We start from the raw sequence: 12,808 nt of genomic DNA, 5'->3' as shown, positions 1-12,808 counted from the left end.
TGTCCAAAAGCAACTTATTTTTGAAGTTTCCTCACTGAACAAAGAAATAAATAAACTGAGAAACTAAAACCATTGCTTACTAGACACTTGCATTTTGTTGTTCCACAGGCGTGTAAAATTTAATTTGTTCAAATTGAGCTCATCTCTGAATAGTCTTCTTGCCCCCAAATACAATAAAATATTGACACAGAATTGATTAAAAACCAATACAGATAATTAAAAAAACCAGATGTTTTGAGGTGATTTTAATTTAAAAAAAGTAAATTTGGTTTAAAAAACATAAAAGACTTCCTACAGTAGAATGTAAGCACCATGAGGGCAGGAATTTTTAGTTCTTTGTTCACAGCTGTACACCTTTCACCTATAATAGTGCCTGATATGTTGTATGTGTTCCATAAATATTTCTTGAGTAAATCTGGAAATGAGAATAAATTTGTGAATGAGAAATTCGTAATGCATTTTAAGGGAAGCAGCTATAATCCTTTGAATTTGTTGGCACAAGGATATTTGTGCTTTCCCATAAAGTGTCTGTTGGTGACACTTTCTGAAAGTGAGTAAATACTAACCCAACCCTAGCTACCAGAGAGTTATATAATAATTCAACGAAGAGTTCTAGGGAAAAATAGTATTTATTAGGTTTTTTTTTTAAGTTTGTTTGAAACAATTGATGCCTGTTAAATTTCTTACCCTTCATAGATGTGATATACGTCTCAGCTGCAGGCAGTATGCTCTGCCAGATTGTTAACTCCCTACTGTTACTCCCAGTGTCGGTGGCTCGGCCTTTACTGAGTTACCTCCTCGACTTGTTGCCACCTCTTGATTGCCTTAATAGACTCCTGCCAGCGGCCACTCTTTTAGAAGACCAAGAGTTACAGTGGCCTCTTCATGGTAAGTAAAGATAATAAAGGAGCAAATAATGCTCTTGAGAAAAGTTGTTTCTCTTGCATGCATCAGGTAAATCATATCTGACACTTGGTTGTTTAATGTACTCAGAAGATAAAGTTGTTACTGTCTAAGAGCTTATAGTGTGAAGTGGGCAACTGAGATGGGAAAATTTAAGAAAGTTGCTTATATATAAGTGTCACGAATAAAGTCTTTATCCGATCATCAGGCTTGAAATATATTTCATTGATTCCAAGACATGCTTTTCTTCAAATTTTGACATGGCTTAATTTGGATACATCTTACAGTGGATGATAGGAGGCATTGTTTCATAAATCAGTCAACAGCATAATGACACGTTTTACAATCAATGAATTGATTTGTTTTATTTCTTAAATGCAAACGTTTTTAGTTTTAAATCTCTATTCAACAGTAAAATATTTTGTATTTTGGTTGGATATGTAGTAGATAACTGAATGTAAAAGATGGAAATTGGAAACCTATCTTTCTGTGTTTTTCTTTTTAGGTACTTTATAGGAAATAGCATTTTGATTTTAGATGTAATATGTGAATTCACTCTTAATTTATAAAATGTTGATGATTTTATTCCATTGAATATATCTTAAAATATCATGTCTAGAAAGCATCAATGTATTTTTCCATTGAAGTCTGTCTATCCTAAGGCTATCAAAGGAGTTTCATTACTGAAATCTTAAAAACCTTTCAAGTTTAAATGAGGTCACATGTTTTATGGAAAGAATCCTGGTCTAAGGCATAAAAAGATTTAGATTTTAGTATTGGCTCTATTGGCTCTATGATCTTGGGCAAGTCACTTATTTGAAGGCTTGGTTCCTTCTCCTGGAGAGATTGGGATTGGACAGAATACTTTGAGGGCCCGTCTTATATCCCATTGTTCTGTGACAACTGGATTTAGATGAAGTCAAGTGTTAAGGTTACAGCTGTATCAGGATATTGATTAGGCTTTATATGGAGCCATTCCAGGTTTACTCTTGTTTTTCTAAAGCATCTCAGAATTTGCTAAGACTTACTCTATTTGTATTAGGCGAGGAAGGTGTCATTTTATTTTGGATTTTTGCATCTGTGTTCATAACTGATTTTTTCCCATGATTTTCCTTTATCATGCTATTCTTGTGTCATTTTTACGACCACAATTATACTAACCTCATAACATCAGTTTGGAATCTTCCTTTTTTTCCCTTTTCTCTGACATAATGTGTGTAATTTAGGAGTTATCTCTTCTTGAAGGTTTATAAGAGTTTATAAAAACTATCTGGCCTGGGCTTCCCTGGTGGCGCAGTGGTTGAGAGTCCGCCTGCCGATGCAGGGGACACGGGTTCATGCCTCGGTCTGGGAAGATCCCACATGCCGCGGAGCGGCTGGGCCCGTGAGCCATGGCCGCTGAGCCTGCGCGTCCGGAGCCTGTGCTCCGCAATGGGAAAGGCCACAACAGTGAGAGGCCTGCGTACCGCAAAAAAAAAAAAAAAAAACTATCTGGCCCTAGTGTTTTTTTTATAGATAGGTTTTTGGCTATTAATTTTCTTTTTTTAGTGGTTATTGTTCTCTTACAGCTTTTTGTTTCTTCTCAAATCCATTTCAGAAATTGATATTTTTTCAGAAAATGTCATTTTGTTGGTTTTCAAATTTATTGACACAAAGATCATAATATTCACACATAGTTTTTAAAAATCTCTAGTGTATCTGTGGTTATATCCTCTTTTTGTATTTTTAATTTTAAAATTTATGCCATCTTTATTTTCTGGATTAATTTTATTACAGGTTTGTCTATTTTATTAGTGTTTTCAAATACCCAGTTTTTGAATTGGATGATTTCTTCTGTTTTTCTTTTATGATTTCATTGATACCTCTTCTTATCTTTATGGCTAGCTGTAGTTTTTTTTTTTTTTTAAGTGAAGAACTTTTAAAAACAAATGTACAATAAGAAAGCATGGATCTGGATCTTAGTATAGGACAGATCTGAATTCAGGCCTTAAAAGCATTGAACAATACTAAGTGTCATTTTACTAGACTCTTGTTTTGATTTTGGAGGGATGAGCTACCTCAGTCACTCACTCTTAAGGTTGAAATTTGATCTGGATAGTGAAAAGTAGGAATAGAATCAATGGGAGATAATTCTGCCACGTACTGTTTCACTGTTTATCTCAAAATCAGTAACTTTACAAAGCAGATTTTTATTTGATGGCAAACTTATCTGAATGTATTTTAAATTAGCCTACTAAAGAGAATATATACAGAAAGTGTTATAATCTATGTTTTCATTATAAAATTATTTTGCTTCAGTGTCTTGTTGCAGTGCAATATAAATGAAAAAGCTTGAGAATCTTAAACACCAGATAAATTACTAATGATTTTGTTTTCAGGAGGGCCAGAACTGATTGATCCTGCTGGTGTGCCATTACCTCAGCCAGCCCAGTCCTGGGTGTGGCTTGTTGATCTGGAAAGAACAATTGCTCTTCTTATTGGGCAGTGTCTTGGTGGCATGCTTCAGGGTTCGCCTGTGTCTCCAGAGGAACAGGACACTGCATATTGGATGAAAACACCACTTTTTAGTGATGGTGTAGAAATGGATACCCCTCAGTTAGGTAATGTGCTTCTCTGCAGCATTTAGAATACGTGCTTCTGTTTGTACCTCCTTTGGAGATTTCTCTTATTCTGGGTTTGCTGAATAGAGAACTGATAGAAAACTAATGCAACATTTGCAGGGTAGGGGATCCAAGACTGTAACTTGGAGCCCTCAGAAAAACAGTTAAGTCCTGCAGCATCGTATAGTGAAAAGAGCCCCTGAACTAGGGAAATGTACGTCTGGTTCTACTCTGTTTTTATTTATCACTCATTTTGAGCAAGTCATCTAACTTATAAAAATGGGAAAATGCTTAATTACTTGTGTTCTGGGGCTTGGAGGTTATGAAACTGCTTCATAGAAGGTTACTGACCATGACTTATGAGGGCTCAGGTCATAAACACCTCTCAGTTGTGAGGGCCAATCCCTTCTCCTCCCAGCCTGTCCTCCTTTCAAGCTGATGTTACCTTGTGTGATTCCTTATTTTTTTCCTCCCCATTTATGGTACCTTTGGGGTTTCCTTTCCTGCCTCATCTTCCATTTGTCTACTTCCATTTGTCCATTTGTCTACTTCCATTTGATGGTAGGCTAGCTCTCAGACTGTCTGAACATGAGGATTTCTCCAGTTCCTGAATAGATGATGTAGTTGTTTTATCTAGGATTGGTCCTTTAATCTCTCTGAACCTCTAATTTCAATCCTTAAAATAATGAGTTAGATTAGATAGCCCATATGGTCTTATTAGATTTTATTTATTTATTTTTAAGAAATATTTATTTATTTTGGCTGTGCCAGGTCTTAGTTGCAGCACATGGGATCTTCGTTGTAGCCTGCGGACTTCTTAGTTGCGGCATGTGGGATCTAGTTCCCTGACCAGGGATCAAACCCGGGCCCCTGGCATTGGGAGCTCAGAGTCTTACCCACTGGACCACCAGGGAAGTCCCTAGATTTTAAATTTATTATTTCTCTGATAAGAGAAAGAGACTCAGAGAGTGTCCAAGAAGCAAAATCTAAGAGAAATCTCGATCTAAGAGAATCTCCAGAGGAGAAACGAAAGTAGAAACCATGACAAAAATCATGGAGATTTCTGCTTTGGGGTTGGAGGGTTGGAGGGTGGGAGTGAGAGATGTTGAAGATTTTCTTCCTTTTCCAAATAGGAGTGTATATTCATTGTTTCATTTATGAACCAGAAAGTGATTCCAGCCATGGCTGATGAATGCTAGACTGGTACTTAGGAATGTTTGTATCAAAAAAAGTAAAATCATGTTTTTTTTCAAGAGGTATTTAACATCATAAAGGTAGTTCCAGTGCTATCAGTGTTTAGCTCTGTGATAGTCCCAAATGTCCTCTTGAGGACAAAAGTATCTTTATCTCTACCTTCCTCATATTTCTGTTATGTGTACTTTACTCAACTGGCCTTTGTTATGAATATAATCAATTTCAGTTTTAATGTTAGTTTTCACTTTTTAAATTATAAAATTATGAAACTATTAAAATGTTACATTTTATGTTTAAATACTTGCATATATTGGACTTCCCACAGTGGTTAAGAATCTGCCTGCCAATGCAGGGGACACGGGTTTGAGCCCTGGTCCAGGAAGATCCCACATGCCACGGAGCAACTAAGCCCGTGTGCTACAACTACTGAGCCTGTGTTCTAGAGCCCATGAGCCACAACTACTGAGCCTGTACGCTACAACTCCTGAAGCCCACGCGCCTAGAGCCCATGCTCTGCAACAAGCCACCACAGCGAGAAGCCGGTGCACCGCAACAAAGAGTAGCCCCCGCTCACCGCAACTAGAGAAAGCCCGTGTGCAGCAATGAAGACCCAACACAGCCAAAAATAAATGATAATAATAAAAAGCAAAGATAAGCAGTAGCTTCTAAAAAAAATACTTGCATATATTAGGAAGAGGCTCTTGTCTGTAAAATTGTAAATAAATGATAATTTAGTTATATTGTGGGTTAAATTGACTTTGGGTATTAGCCCGGGAACCTGTCATTTAGAGAAGTGTTTTGTTTTTTAAATGGAAAATGAATTCTTAATGCCAAATGTCCCATTGGAAAGTTAGGAACCACCTGAACAAATGTAAATATCAGTTGAGAAATTGTTCAAGTATCAATATCTTTGATCTCCCTTAAATCATACTGAAGTGATTATTTTCCCTTAAGTCTACAAAAAGAAAAGAAAAATCTTGTCTAGTCTCTTTCCCAGTGGTCCCATGTTTCTCAACAAGGATATCAATCCGTTTTGAGCAAGAAAGTTCTTTGTTACACAAGACTGTGCTGCACATGTAGGGCCCTGCCTACCAAAATGCCAGAACTCCTCCCTGGAATGTTACATTTAGTCACATAAAGAAAGGGGTGATACTATGCCCAATTGAGAAGCATTAAAGGACTTTACCTTTGTAGCATCTACTTAAAATGGTTTGAAATGTATCATTTCATATGCATTAAGTAAATATGGTAAACTTCTATTTGTAGCACCAAAATTTACAAAGCTTGAAATCGATAACTTGTGTAATTTTTTTTTTTTTTTAGATAAATGTATGAGTTGCCTATTAGAAGTAGCTCTTTCCGGAAATGAAGAACAGAAGCCTTTTGATTACAAATTGCGGCCTGAAATTGCTATCTACGTAGACTTGGCATTGGGTTGTTCAAAAGAGCCGGCTCGAAGCCTTTGGATCAGCATGCAGGATTATGCTATTAGTAAAGGTAAGATGAAGAGGATAAAGGGGCTAAATATGTAGATAGCTCATAATACCGACTAATATAAGTATAGTATAATATATGTAAATAGAAAATCACAGGGATTACCCTATTACTTTTTTATAGAAAAAGGGATTTTACAATTAACATTTTTTTAGGACTTCCCTGGTGGCGCAGTGGTTGGGAGTCCGCCTGCCGATGCAGGGGACACAGGTTCATGCCCCGGTCCGGGAGGATCCCACATGCCGTGGAGCGGCTGGGCCCGTGAGCCATGGCCGCTGAGCCTGCGCGTCTGGAGCCTGTGCTCCGCAACGGGAGAGGCCACAGCAGTTAGAGGCCCGTGTACCGCAAAAAAAAAAAAAACACCTCTAACATTTTTTAAAAATAAATTTATTTGTTTTATTATTTTTATTTTTGGCTGTGTTGTGTCTTTGCTGCTGAGTGCGGGCTTTCTCTAGTGCGGTGAGCGGGGGCCTCTCACCACGGTGGCTTCTCTTGTCACGGAGCGTGGGCTTCAGCAGTTGTGGCATGCTGGCTCAGTAGCTGTGGCTCACAGGCTCTAGAGCACAGGCTCAGCAGTGGTGTCACACGGGCCCAGTTGCTCCAGAGCATGTGGGATCTTCCCGGACCAGGGTTCGAACCCATGTCGCCTTCATTGTCAGGTGGATTCTCAACCACTGCACCACAAGGGAAGTCTCTACAATTAACATTTTAAAAACAGTTTCTTATTCCTGTTAGTGGAACATTTTGAAGTGCTTGGTATGAAACCTCGTGTATTCTTTTATATACATATATCCTACTTGAAGAAAATCCACTGTGGGAAAATTGAGATTAGTGTGAAAAATAAATCCAAAGGCAGCATTTTACTGAAGGATTCCATGCAGCGTAAATGGATCTAGTATAAGAGTCTGTTTAATGAATCTCTTCCCTTTGTGAGCCCTGGTGAAGAACTGAAATTATGTGTATGTGGAAGTCTGAGCTCTGGGCTTGGGTCATTTTCCTCCTGTATAAAACACTTGCCCATTTTAGAGTGCTAGTGAAGATACCAGTTTGAAATGAGGTATATTATTAAGTACAGCAGTAAAGTGCTTTGCAAGTGTGTAGTGGTATTTCAGTTTCTAATATTACTTGATTAATAAAATTAATTATATGTACAAGTTTTCAAAGGTTGTACCTGATTTCTTTTTAGCTCTCATCCACTTTGAACAATGACTTGGATTGTTCAGAATCACATATCCCTAGTTGTCTTTCTCCACATTGCTCTTTCTTTAGTCCCTGCTCCCCTGTGTCTTTGGATTTTCTTCCTTCTGTGATAAAAATGGTAAAAGTAAATACATTTTCACCTTTACTTCGTATAATAAAAATGAGATACATATCATTCAGATCTTTAAAACACCAGTGAGATGATACCTTTGAAAGTTTAATCTCATCCAATTTGTCATTCATTTATTCATTCTATCGTGTTGACTTTCACCAGTGGTAGAAAAGTATGATAGTGGAGGAGAAAAAAAGCTTACTTTCTAAGTTGTATTTTCTGATATCCTCTTATTTGCATCATTTTCTTGGAATGTGCGGTTAGGTTTTTTTTTTTATAAATTTATTTTTATTTATTTTTGGCTGCCTTGCGTCTTTGTTGCTGCGCGTGGGCTTTCTCTAGTTGCGGTGAGTGGGGGCTACTCTTCATTGCACAGGCTTCTCATTACTGTGGCTTCTCTGGTTGCAGAGCACGGGCTCTAGGCACGCAGGCTTCAGTAGTTGTGGCACGTGGGCTCAGTAGTTGTGGCTCGCGGGCTCTAGAGTGCAGGCTCAGTAGTTGTGGTGCACGGGCCTAGTTGCTCCGTGGCATGTGGGATCTTCCTGGACCAGAGCACGAACCTGTGTCCCCTGTACTGGCAGGTGGATTCTTAACCACTGCGGCACCATTATCACTTGTTACTTTTCAGTGAGCACTTGAAAAAACTGGATATAAACATAAAGTGAATAAAAACTCTTACGGCTCCATTTGTTCAATTGCTTGTACACTATAGCCTAGACTTTATACCTGAGTAATGCTTGGTATGAAATGACTATAACTTTAGCGAAGGTGTTTTAAAAGAACCTATTATTATAAACATTGCACAGGAGGATAATCCCTGATAAATTTGACATACTGCAAAGGATGTTACTTCAGTTTGCTTTTAAATTGAATATTAGCCTTCTTGAAATGGGGTCGTTTGATTTTAAGTCATAGCAGTTTTCAGAATAGCAAGCAATCCCTTGGAACAGATGATATCTCAAGAACCTAGTGTGGAAAATTTTGTGTGTAATACAGACTATCATTTTAAGATTCTCTGTTGGCTATAAGATTTTCTTAAAATCTTACATGCTTATATTCACTTTTTCACCTGTAAAATAGTTAAGTCTGAACTTAATTTTTACCTAAGTATCCAGAAATGACTGGAAAACCAAGCTGTAAAATTTTTGTCTTAAGATAGGAGTTTTAAAAAGGAATTAAGAACAGATAAAGTTAACTTGGTGCTTAATATTTTCCAAGAGTGTTTTTTGTTTGTTTGGGTTTGTTGTTGTTGTTTTAACATCTTTATTGGAGTATAATTGCTTTACAGTGGTGTGTTAGTTTCTGCTTTACAACAAAATGAATCAGTTACATATATACATATGTTCCCATATCTCTTCCCTCTTGCGTCTCCCTCCCTCCCACCCTCCCTATCCCATCACTCCAGGCGATCACAAAGCACCTAGCTGATCTCCCTGTGCTGTGCGGCTGCTTCCCACTAGCTATCTACCTTACGTTTGGTAGTGTATATATGTCCATGCCTCTCTCTCGCTTTGTCACAGCTTACCCTTCCGCCTCCGCATATCCTCAAGTCCATTCTCTAGTAGGTCTGTGTCTTTATTCCTGTCTTACCCCTAGGTTCTTTATGACATTTTTTTTCTTAAGTTCCATATATATGTGTTAGCATACGGTATTTGTCTCTCTCTTTCTGACTTACTTCACTCTCTATGACAAACTCTAGGTCTATCCACCTCATTACAAATAGCTCAATTTCGTTTCTTTTTATGGCTGAGTAATATTCCATTGTATGTATGTGCCACATCTTTATCTATTCATCTGATGATGGACACTTAGGTTGTTTCCATCTCCGGGCTATTGTAAATAGAGCTGCAATGAACATTTTGGTACATGACTCTTTTTGAATTATGGTTTTCTTAGGGTATATGCCCAGTAGTGGGATTGCTGGGTCATATGGTAGTTCTATTTGTAGTTTTTAAAGGAACCTCCATACTGTTCTCCACAGTGGCTGTATCAATTTACATTCCCATCAACAGTGCAAGAGTGTTCCCTTTTCTCCACAACCTCTCCAGCATTTGTTGTTTCTAGATTTTTTGATGATGGCCATTTTGACTGGTGTGAGGTGATATCTCATTGTAGTTTTGATTTGCATTTCTCTAATGATTAGTGATATTGAGCATTCTTTCATGTGTTTGTTGGCAGTCTGTATATCTTCTTTGGAGAAATGTCTATTTAGGTCTTCTGCCCAGTTTTGGATTGGGTTGTTTGTTTTTTTGTTATTAAGATGCATGAGCTGCTTATAAATTCTGGAGATTAATCCTTTGTCAGTTGCTTCATTTGCAAAAATTTTCTCCCATTCTGAGGGTTGTCTTTTGGACTTGTTTATGGTTTCCTTTGCTGTGCAAAAGCTTTGAAGTTTCATTAGGTCCCATTTGTTTATTTTTGTTTTTATTTCCATTTCTCTAGGAGGTGCGTCAAAAAGGATCTTGCTGTGATTTATATCATAGAGTGTCCTGCCTATGTTTTCCTCTAAGAGTTTGATAGTTTCTGGCCTTACATTTAGGTCTTTAATCCATTTTGAGCTTATTTTTGTGTATAGTGTTAGGGAGTGATCTAATCTCATACTTTTACAGGTACTTGTACAGTTTTCCCAGCACCACTTATTGAAGAGGCTGTCCTTTCTCCACTGTACATTCCTGCCTCCTTTATCAAAGATAAGGTGACCATATGTGCGTAGGTTTATCTCTGGGCTTTCTATCCTGTTCCATTGATCTGTCTTTCTGTTTTTATGCCAGTACCATATTGTCTTGATTACTGTAGCTTTGTAGTATAGTCTGAAGTCAGGGAGCCTGATTCCTCCAGCTCCGTTTTTCGTTCTCAAGATTGCTTTGGCTATTTGGGGTCTTTTGTGTTTCCATACAAATAGTGAATTTTTTTGTTCTAGTTCTGTGAAAAATGCCAGTGGTAGTTTGATAGGGATTGCACTGAATCTGTAGTTTGCTTTGGGTAGTATAGTAGTTTTCACAATGTTGATTCTTCCAATCCAAGAACATGGTGTATCTCTCTATCTATTTGTATCATCTTTAATTTCTTTCATCAGTGTCTTATAATTTTCTCCATATAGGTCTTTTGTCTCCTTAGGTAGGTTTATTCCTAGATATTTTATTCTTTTTGTTGCAGTGGTAAATGGGAGTGTTTTCTTGATTTCACTTTCAGATTTTTCATCATTAGTGTATAGGAATGCCAGAGATTTCTGTGCATTAATTTTGTATCCTGCAACTTTACCAAATTCGTTGATAAGCTCTAGTAGTTTTCTGGTAGCATCTTTAGGATTCTCTATGTATAGTATCATGTCATCTGAAAGCAGTGACTGCTTTACTTCTTCTTTTCCAATTTCGATTCCTTTTATTTCCTTTTCTTCTCTGATTGCTGTGGCTTAAACTTCCAAAACTATGTTGAATAAGAGTGGTGAGAGTGGGCAACCTTGTCTTGTTCCTGATCTTAGTGGAAATGCTTTCAGTTTTTCACCATTGAGGACGATGTTGGCTGTGGGTTTGTCATATATAGCCTTTATTATTGAAGAACTTTCCCTGTATGCCTACTTTCTGCAGGGTTTTTATCATAAATGGGTGTTGAATTTTTTTGAAAGCTTTCTCTGCATCTATTGAGATCATATGATTTTTCTCCTTCAGTTTGTTAATATGGTGTATCACGTTGATTGATTTGCGTATATTGAAGAATTCTTGCATTCCTGGAATAAACCCCACTTGATCATGGTGTATGATCCGTTTAATGTGCTGTTGGATTCTGTTTGCTAGTATTTTGTTGAAGATCCTTGCATCTATGTTCATCAGTGATATTGGCCTGTAGTTTTCTTTCTTTGTGACATCCTTGTCTGGTTTTGGTATCAGGGTGATGGTGGCCTCATAGAATGAGTTTGGGAGTGTTCCTCCCTCTGCTATATTTTGGAAGAGTTTCAGAAGGATAGCTGTTAGCTCTTCTCTAAATGTTTGATAGAATTCACCTGTGAAGCCATCTGGTCCTGGGCTTTTGTTTGCTGGAAGATTTTTAATCACAGTTTCAATTTCAGTGCTTGTGATTGGTCTGTTCATATCTTCTATTTCTTCCTGATTCAGTCTTGGCAGGTTGTGCATTTAAAAGAATTTGTCCATTTCTTCCAGGTGGTCCATTTTATTGGCATAGAGTTGCTTGTAGTAATCTCTCATGATCTTTTGTATTTCTGCAGTGTCAGTTGTTACTTCTTTTTCATTTCTAATTCTATTGATTTGAGTCTTCTCCCTTTTTTTCTTGATGAGTCTGGCTAATGGTTTATCAATCTTGCTTATCTTCTCAAAGAACCAGCTTTTAGTTTTATTGATCTTTGCTGTCGTTTCCTTCATTTCTTTTTCATTTATTTCTGATCTGATTTTTATGATTTCTTTCCTTCTGCTAACTTTGGGGGGTTTTTGTTCTTCTTTCTCTAATTGCTTTAGGTGCAATGTTAGGTTGTTTATTCGAGATGTTTCCTGTTTCTTAAGGTAGGATTGTATTGCTATAAACTTCCCTCTTAGAACTGCTTTTGCTGTATCCCATAGATTTTGGGTCGTCGTGTCTCCATTATCATTTGTTTCTAGGTATTTTTTTATTTCCTCTTTGATTTCTTCAGTGATCACTTCGTTAATAAGTAGTGTATTGTTTAGCCTCCATGTGTTTGTATTTTTTACAGATCTTTTCCTGTAATTGATGTCTAGTCTCATAGCATTGTGGTCAGAAAAGATACTTGATATGGTTTCAATTTTCTTAAATTTACCAAGGCTTGATTTGTGACCTAAGATATGATCTATCCTGGAGAATGTTCCATGAGCACTAGAGAAAAATGTGTATTCTGTTGTTTTTGGATGGAATGTCCTATAAATATCAATTAACTCCATCTTGTTTAATGTATCATTTAAAGCTTGTGTTTCCTTATTTATTTTCATTTTGGATGATCTGTCCATTGGTGAAAGTGGGGTGTTAAAGTCCCCTACTATGAATGTGTTACTGTCAATTTCCCCTTTTATGGCTGTTAGTATTTGCCTTATGTATTGAGGTGCTCCAATGTTGGGTGCATAAATATTTACAATTGTTATATCTTCTTCTTGGATCGATCCCTTGATCATTATGTAGTGTCCTTCTTTGTCTCTTCTAATAGTCTTTATTTTAAAGTCTATTTTGGCTGATACGAGAATTGCTACTCCAGCTTTCTTTTGGTTTCCATTTGCATGAAATATCTTTTTCCATCCCCTTATTTTCATCTGTATGTGTCTCTAGGTCTGAAGTGGGTCTCTCG

At 37.2% G+C, this 12,808-nt stretch overlaps 1 protein-coding gene across 8 annotated transcripts in view; it reads left to right on the top strand.

Annotated features, from left to right (window-relative positions):
- The window catches only part of HERC1 (HECT and RLD domain containing E3 ubiquitin protein ligase family member 1), a 215,167-nt gene that overhangs the window by 81,996 nt on the left and 120,363 nt on the right, over positions 1 to 12,808 (top strand). For all 8 annotated transcript variants that reach the window (XM_067749780.1, XM_067749809.1, XM_067749799.1 and 5 more), the window contains exons 17-19: positions 697 to 888; positions 3,282 to 3,503; positions 6,021 to 6,194. In XM_067749780.1, coding sequence (XP_067605881.1) covers positions 697 to 888; positions 3,282 to 3,503; positions 6,021 to 6,194 — 588 coding nt within the window. The remainder of the gene's footprint in view (positions 1 to 696; positions 889 to 3,281; positions 3,504 to 6,020; positions 6,195 to 12,808) is intronic.

The sequence above is a fragment of the Pseudorca crassidens genome, chromosome 1 (genome assembly GCF_039906515.1).
Source record: "Pseudorca crassidens isolate mPseCra1 chromosome 1, mPseCra1.hap1, whole genome shotgun sequence".
Lineage (NCBI taxonomy): Eukaryota > Metazoa > Chordata > Mammalia > Artiodactyla > Delphinidae > Pseudorca > Pseudorca crassidens.
The sequence above is the reverse complement of the archived record's forward strand: the minus strand, read 5'-3'. Positions and strand labels throughout refer to the sequence as shown.